Genomic DNA, 8,765 nt, shown 5'->3' with positions numbered 1-8,765 from the left:
CGAAAGAATATTATAATGTAGAAAATAAAATATTAAAAAAATCATATCGGAGAGTCTTCTGACTGAAGTCCAGCTTAGGGGTGCAACCGTTAATCAAACTAATCGATTTAATTGAATAGAAAAAAATAATAATAATCAATGCACTTTTTTTCTGTCTATATCTGATCCAAGGGCATTATATACTGTAAGTATGAACACATAAAACTGGAATATCAGAAATACTATGGCAATAACAGGGAGGGAATGGCTGTTTTCTGAGAGTGTATAATGATCATTTTAAAGTGTCTTTAACCATATGTACAGTCAATTTAAGGAGCCAGCTCCTACAAAAAACAAACAAATAAACAAAAATGTATAGTTCAAAAGTTAATCTGAAATGTCTCAGCTTGGAGAATGTGGGGACGCTAGGGCAGGGGCGTCACAAGGGGGGGAAAAGTGGGACTGAGTTACCAGGGCCCAAGGTGGAGGAGCCTTAATTATTTTATACTTTAGCTATTGAAAAATAGCAGCTGTACAAGCTCACTGCGCAGCACCGAGTGCCGCACTGCAAGCTTGTAGATCTGCTATTTTTGAAGTCTTGAAAATGTAGGCAAATCTCTGAATAAATATGTATTTTTTAAGCGAACATTTGTAACTCAAATTTTGCTTCTAATGGGTCCCTATATTTTGAGAAGGGGGTCCGTGGCCAAATACATTTCATTTTGGGGGTCCTTCACATGAAAAAGTTTCTAAATCTTAGAAGGATTTAGAAGACATTTATAGAACCGGGTCAAAAATATTCAAAGTCTTGCACACGTTTTCATGATTTTTCAAAAATAGCAGCTCTACAAGCTTGCAGCGCGACACTCGGTGCCGCGCTGTAAGCTTGTATATCTGCTATTTATCAATAGTTGAAGCATAAAATAATGAGTAATAATGTGTTCCCAGTCTAAATGGGACCCCTCCCCCTATGAAGAACATTCGTGGGGCCCCGCAGTGAATCCTTGTACCCAGGGCCCAGAATTTGGTGTGACACCCCTGACGCTAGGGTTCATGTGGTTAAAGCAGTGGTTCCCAAACCTTTTAGCTCAAGACCCCAAAGAAAAATGTGCAAGGGGCGGGACCCAGACTAGTGAAAATAGCAGAACTACAAGCTCAAATGTAGCTTTTTCTGGGAACGTTTAATGAAACCGTTTTGAAACAGCAATAATTAAAAACAAAATGTAGGAAACAAAAATTAAGGGACCCTTAAAAATATGTCCGCGGCCCACAAATGGGTCCTGACCCGGTGTTTGGGAACCAAGACCGGATAATAAATTCCTAAAGAGAGGAATGTAAGAACAGACAGGCAAGTGTTGTGCAATAGAACAAGCTTCATGGTAAAAGTGCAAAACACAACGTAAAGGAAAACGGCTCCTCTAAGGGTTACAGTGACTGGGAACGAGCACAAAGTGTAAGTTGCATAAAATTAGAGTAAAAGAGGGGTGTTTTTTTAATAAACAAATTGGTTGTTGTTTTTTTGTTTCGTTTTAAAAAAATAAATACAACACAAAATTAAGAAATAGAATCATTGTAGACTGTTTAACCCAGAGCATGCCCTGGCCAATAATAAACACCAGCTGTTGACTAGAGAATAGAACAACAACAAAAGGGTAATTGCACTTTTTTTTTTAAATCTGTCTAATTGCACAGAGCCTCGTGGGTATTGAAGTTTTCAGTATCTATTTTCTCTTTCTTTTTTTTTCCTTTTTTTTTTTCTTTTTTTTAATCAAGCCTGATTCTAAAACACACATACAAACTCCCCTGGCTCATATCATTATGACTTAAATTATATTACACTCCAAATCCCAGGTCACCATGGGGGATTTGAACAGAAACACACAATGCAATATTGAGAGACAATATTGATAGTGATGCAATTATTATCATTATTATTATTATTATTCACTGCCAATGCTGCAGTATAAACCGTCAGGGGTATATGTTGGACTGTTGACAGCACACTGGTATCAAAGACTCATTTTAAAAAACAAAAATAAAAGGCGTTGCTGGAATGACTTGTGACGCTCGACATGAGCCCTGGCATCGCTGCGCGCACACATACACAAAAAAACACTTACAACAGATCTCCCCAAAAAAAAAAAAAAAAAACACTTCATACAAGAGAAATCCACAAGGAACTGGCCACTTACAGGATGCACCTTCACCTTTTGACCCGAGCCGTCGAAAATATATTATTTTTTATCACACCAGTTGCGGTATGAGAACACTGGACTGGACTGTCATGTTCTTATTTAGTCCATCTTACTTCCTACTTGTAACTAGACATACAGATATGTGACTTGAAAGTTGCCTTGATCATATTACAGGGGGCTCTTATTGCTTTGAGAGCAGGGGGAAAAAAAGTCTTTTTGTGATCAGTTCTCTGGAGAGCCACAAGATGGCACCATTTGACAACAGCTAGTGTTGGTAGGAGGAGGCAGCTATGGGCAAGGAGCAGCCAGGCTCTATGTGCTTGAGGTGAAAGGAGTGACACAGGAGGTGACCGTTGGCACCGTTGGTGCAAAATGTACTCTGCTGCAATGATTTGATGGCTTTCAAAGACATGCCTGCCCCTGTTGATGTGTCAAACTGCTTTTTATCACCAATCATCAAGAGAATAAATACATCTGAGTAAAGGGTTGTTCAGACCAAGCACTGTAACTATAAAGATGTTGCTTCAACAAACATTCTAACTCAAGTGGATGACAGAGTTTACACCACTATAGCGACAACAATGATTAAAGACATAGTTACAGTTGTAGTTATAGTGCTTGGTGTGTATGGCACTTAAAGGAGTAGTTCACCCCCAAAATGTCATTTTTTCTATTGATTACTCATGCCATAGACTGAGACTTTGTCTCAGTCTATAAAAAAAAAGATTATAGTAAATGTATCCCCATTGATTCCGGATGATTCCCGATACGTTATCAATGGTGGTAGATTTATTGTAATCAAATTATTGTCTTAGAAATGCGGGAAAAAAATGAAAATGTTATTGAACTCAAGTCTCCATGGCGTGAGTAATCAATAGAAAAAAGTCATTTTGGGGGTGAACTACTCCTTTAATGCATTAATTTGATGGATGGATGGGTGGATGGATGGATGGTACAAATCCCATCAACTTGCAAGGCCAAGTTACATACAAATCCTCTTCAAGTGCTAAAACAATACATTGGGCCAATGGATTAACCTTTGAACTTGTGGTTTTTCTGCTTCACCAAATGGAAGATTGTGAACAAGTATTCAACATATAAATTCAAAATGTCGGGAATTCAAAGCTACATGAGGGCAGATGTGGGCGAAACGCACCTCAACCATTACAGCTGCCGGCGAAGACCAACACTTTGGATCACTTCCAGGTAGGTTATTCAAATGCGGACAGCATCCGTCAACGCGTGATCGCTTTAGGGCAGGGTTCCCCAATAGGCGGCCCGCGGGGGCTATTGTCTGGCCCCCACCAACCCCAGTAATAATGGTGGTATAAGAGCAGCAACAACACTAGTATATCGTCGTTGTCAGGTGGAAACCTCGTATCTCCGAATTTGTACATTCTTTCGCAAAGTAAAGCCCTGCTCCATCATTCAAGGCCGTCTCACAAAAGTAGTGAAAACAGCAGATCTACAAGCACACAACGCCTTGCGGCGCCTCGCGGTGCGAGGCGTTGTGTGCTTGTAGATCGGCTGTTTTCACTAGTTCAAATCATTTTTAAAATGATGAATGCAAAACGAACGGGTTTTGGACATATGGTACAAGATTTTCACCTGACAACGACGATATCTGAACTGTCGCTGGAGTAGCGGGAACGCCACCGTCGCCATGCAATGCTGTGGCCCTCGGCTTGGTACCCTAGACATGATTCGCCCCTTGGGGAAAACTAATTGGGGAACCTCGCTTTAGGGAATGAAACAGGACACTTTCAGTGCAACAGACACTTTTGCTCGACTGAAAGATGCATGAAAAACGCGTGCCTCGCGGAGGGCCAACGCAGGGACTTAAAAATGCATGCCTCGTGGAGGGGGCCAATAACGCAGCAGGGCCGAGGATCGAGTGTCTGTCTTGTCTGTCTCACAGTCTGACAACGCGCTCACACAAGCACACTCACACACCGCCTGCCCTGCACGTATGAGGCTTTCCTCACCCAGATCCCTGAACTCACTGCTTACTTTGTCTTTTTTTCTTTGTCGCCTTGAATAAATGCACCATTTACCATTTATATATCTGTTAAAATGTCATGAATAGTACTGTATATCTGTTACTTTAGGTTGCATCTAGCTGCTATTTTAACTGCCTCAAACTGATCTGTTTATATTTCACTCTTATGCTCTTATCGGGAATATATGAATATCTGACATGTTCTCTTGGTCTTTCCTTCTATCTATCTCTGTTCTTCCATTTCCTGAAAACTGAAAATAATTGAGGTTATAGGAACAGAATTTCATCTACTGTTTCACACACCAGTAGACCTGTGATGCAGTCTTAAAAACCCAGGGGTTTTGCAGTGGCTTCCCTCGCCGGATTTGCGGTACTTTCCTTTGTCGCAGGGTTTTTAGATTTAAGCAGAAAATTAGCTCTGTAGTTTAAGTCAACGTTTTGTTGTACGACACACATTACTCTCATTACATACCATGTCAATTGATAATGATGTGCTTTTTCAAATGTATATTTCCCTGTGGTTCAACAACTAAAAAGAAACGTGTGTTTTGTGAAGATAATATCATAAGACGTTGCTTTGCTACAGAGCTCATTTCCGTCTTTTAAAACTCCAGAAAAGACATCATCTCTGCCACCGAGAAAGCGGCCTCTAAGCCAGTGGTTCACAAAGTGAGGTCCGGGCGGGGACCCCCAGGGGTCCTTGAGGGAGTGGGTTCCAGAGGGTCCCCAGAAAGATGAGGTTAATTTAAGCCCTATCTAATTTTTTCGGATATTCGAAAAAATAGCCAATAAGCTCACAACGCGTGGCATCGCAGTGTGTTGAGGGCTTGTAGATCGTCTATTTTTCCGATATGTTGACAAATCATGACAACATATCTAAATTGGGCTCGAAAATCCTCAAATAGTCAACAATCTTTTTAAAAAATCTTAAAAAAGTGGCCAAATACATATCACTTTGAGAAGCGCTGCTCTATAAGCAGAACATTGTGGATTTCTCAACAAATAATCAAGTGCATGATTACAACCAAACAAACAAATTAACGTATATAAAAAAAAAAATCTGCATGTTGGAATATCATACTGTAAGCACTGTGTCATCCGCATAGATAGAAAAGAAAAACACCTCAAGCATTTCATGTCCAAAAAGGTCCCAGTATGATCTTGTGACGTTGGAGATTATCTAGCAATTTCCCGTGACCGGTTAAAAAGAACAAGAAAGAAAAAAAATCATGTTTTTTAAAAAAGTTTTTTTTTTTTACATTCTCAAACCCTTCAAGAAAAGTTCATGGCGGAGGAGGACCAACGTCTTGTGGCTGCGATCTTTCCATTATCTAAAATGTCGCGGCTCCCTTCGCCAACGTACCCAATCACAGTTGGCGTTCAGTAATAACATTGTAATTCCTCCGTTTTGACCGAAAATCAGAACGGTTGTTTTTTCAGCAGGACTTTCACGCCGTCGTGTCTTTTTTCCTCTTCTGGCATCCGAAAGGAGGGGGGTGGGGTGGTCAACATCAGTGCAGTAACGGGAGGGGGGGACACAAAAAGAAAATCGAATAAATGCTATCCAAGTTTGCTTGAATGCGTCGTCGGTCCCCGGTTCACAACATACCGTGTTCTTGACTCATATCAAAGCTAGAAGAGGACGGTCTTGCTAGAAAGAAAGTGGCTCTCAAAGTGGGGTCCAGGGACCTTCATCAGGTTTCCTTGTGGGGGGTCCCAAATGTCGCCCTTTACAAGTCGAATGTCGCCCAATAGCGTACGACTGGAACCAAATGGACCCGTAACGGGTCCATTTGGTTCCATTCGCACGCCACTGGATATCCTTGAAATGGAAAGGTTTTGAGAGCCGCTGATTATATCGGGGATTGGTGGAAACAAAAAGAAAGAAAGGAATGTGGGGGGAAAAGTGCTTGGATGCATGATCAGAACAAGGCCTGGGTCATCAGGACGGTACCAGAACCTGTTCTCCTTTTGCACAAAGTAGAATGCAAGATAGAGGGCACCAGATCCCTTTGAGTCACACTCTACCACAGAGCGTTGATTCTAGACGTTTTCTCCATTAGATTAAAGTGCTTTCATTACACTTTTTTTCTACTTTTAGTACTTGTCAAAATACATTTTATTTGTCTGCTTCATCCTTTTACCGTCCGTTGCTAACAGCTACTTCCGCTAATGCTAACCGTTACTTCCGCTAATGCCAATGCTAATGCTAAAAATGCTAATTATAATACTGAAATACTAATGCCAATTCCTTAACTAAAAATGCTAATGCTAAAAATGCTAATGCTAATGCTAACACCAAACGCTACACAAGGTTGCACACACTTTGCGAGCCGCAGGCACACTTGAAGCAGACAAATAATATGTAATGTAATAAAAGTTGAAAAAAGTGAAAAGAAAGCACTTTAATGGAGAAAACGACTAGAATCAATGCTCTGTGGATGAACAGGAAGTAGTGGTAGGGTGTGACTCAAAGGGATCTGGCGCCCTCTATCTTGCATTCTACTTTGTGCAAAAGGAGAGTATGGGTTAAGAAAAACAATAAAAAAACATGTCCCGAACCCGCAGTAGTAGTAGAAGACGGACATGATGGCAGTAGCTGGAATGTCCCAGAGATCCGACGTTCGTTCGTACGCTCCAGTGTGGCGCTACACGTCGCCGTTCCCACGACGACTCTTGACAAACAAACTAACAAAGCGACGTACGCAAAAAAACTAAGCACGCAACAGAGACATTTAGACTTTGGGATGGAACCAAATAAATTGGGAGTCCTCCCTTTAAGTCAGCGCTGCTCTCCCAGAGGTGTGTGCGTGTGCATGTGTGTGAGTGTGTGGTCTTAATGGTTTATAGAGCATCGCAGTTTAAGCCCCGCCCGCCCTCACTCCGGTGTCGGAAGCGTTTTCCCCCATGCATTTCATCCATAGACATTTCATAAAGTATTTATTTAAACGACTTTAAGCCTCTGACAAAGCCACCCGGGCTGGTGAGTTATCATGACAATAAACACTATTTTTTGCATGTAATGATTAATTAGAAAGCTGAAAAAAAGACGAGGATACGTTAAGTTGTACCCTCGTCTTTTTTTCAGCTTTCTAATTAATCGTTGCATGCAAAAAATAGTGTTTATTGTCATGACGATGAAACGATGAAATGCATGGGGGAAAACGCTTCCGACACCGGAGTGAGGGCGGGCGGGGCTTAAACTGCGATGCTCTATGGCGCCGTGTCCACAGAAAACGCTTTTTGAGCTGCCTGTGCCTTTCTAGTAGTCTACTATACATACAATTCTACGGTAGAGACCCTCCTCTACCCAGCACCTGAGCATCGCACATGGCTTCAGCGCTCTTGGCGTCCAGCGTGTTTTGGCGCGCAACGCTAAGAAAATAGTCCAACTAGGGCGAGGAGCGCTAGTCATTTGATCCTCCCGGCCGTTTCCGACAACTCCCGGCGATTCTCGTCACGACGTCAAATCGTAGCCACGACCGCGAGACGTCGTTTATGTTGTTTACCCGTCGACTCGGCTAAGCTATTTGTGCTAATGACATCGCGGAGGTGACGTGGCTTTCACTCTGCGCGCGAGCGCTCTGGACACAAGCGCTCCTCCGCTCCAAAACGAAACGCTTTCTCGTGACACCGAACCCTCTGAGTAAAAAAAGGCCCGTCCACACCCAGCACTATAAATATAACGATAACAACGGCTTTGTGGTTCAACGTTTGTCTTTGTTAAGGTTGTTTGAACTCTGCCATCCTCTTGAGTTACAACGGCTTTTAAAACGACAACTTTATATTTATGGTGCTCGGTGTGAACAGCCCCTTAGCGCAGTCCACGTTTGGAGTGTGTGTTTGCGTGCGTGTTTATGTGTGCTTGTGTGTGTGTGTATGTGTGTGTGTGTGTGTATGTGTGTGATGCGTGCGCGGTGCGGACGGGGTCAGACATGGAGAACCTCCATGCTGTAGTCCTCAGTCTCGGTGTACTGGGAGGAGGAGTTTGTGTCGGAGGACTGCGTGGGCGGGCCCATGAGGCCCAGGTGGACCCCCGGGCCCCCCGGGGGTCCGTGCAGGCCCTCCTTGTTGTCCAGACAGGGCTCGCTGAGCGGCGGCTTCTCCAGCGCCAGCTTTTTGCAGGTGGTTTCGGGCCGGTTCTGCACGTAGATGACCCGGTTGTAGGCCTTGAGCCGCCGCCACAGCTGGATGTAGACCTTGCACTGGACGTACATGAACACCAGGCCGCCCGTGAAGCCGATGGCCACCACCACCAGCTTGGTCCAGAACGGCCACTCCAGGATGCCTGGGGAGGTCACATATACGCACGCACGCAAACGCACGGAGAAAAAGAGAAAGGGACAGGGGGACAGGGGGGGGGGGGGGGGTATACATTGCACATGTTAAAGCAAACCACTTTTTTTACCCAAAAAGAAAAAAAGTTGTCGCTTTCGGGCAAGAAACCTCTTATCTCCATATTTGAACTTTTTGGAGTTTTATTTTTTGTTAGTTTTTAGTTTTTGTCGTAAATGAATGCACATGCTAGTGTGCACCGAATTCGCGATGTCAGGGCGAGTTGGAGCCTTTGAACGCAGCTGGCGAGAGAACAT

General features: G+C 43.2%; 1 protein-coding gene across 1 annotated transcript in view; it reads right to left on the bottom strand.

The window, feature by feature from the left end:
- Window positions 1-8,102: 8,102 nt before the first annotated feature.
- Window positions 8,103-8,765, bottom strand: part of marchf8 (membrane-associated ring finger (C3HC4) 8) — a gene marked incomplete at its 3' end in the record, with an annotated part of 218,951 nt that continues 218,288 nt past the window's right edge. Inside the window, exon 7 of the mRNA XM_080740262.1 lies at window positions 8,103-8,461. Coding sequence (XP_080596388.1) covers window positions 8,103-8,461 — 359 coding nt within the window. The remainder of the gene's footprint in view (window positions 8,462-8,765) is intronic.

This window comes from Nannobrachium achirus, assembly GCF_963921795.1.
Source record: "Nannobrachium achirus genome assembly, chromosome: 13".
NCBI classification, from domain to species: Eukaryota; Metazoa; Chordata; class Actinopteri; order Myctophiformes; family Myctophidae; genus Nannobrachium; species Nannobrachium achirus.
The sequence above is the reverse complement of the archived record's forward strand: the minus strand, read 5'-3'. Positions and strand labels throughout refer to the sequence as shown.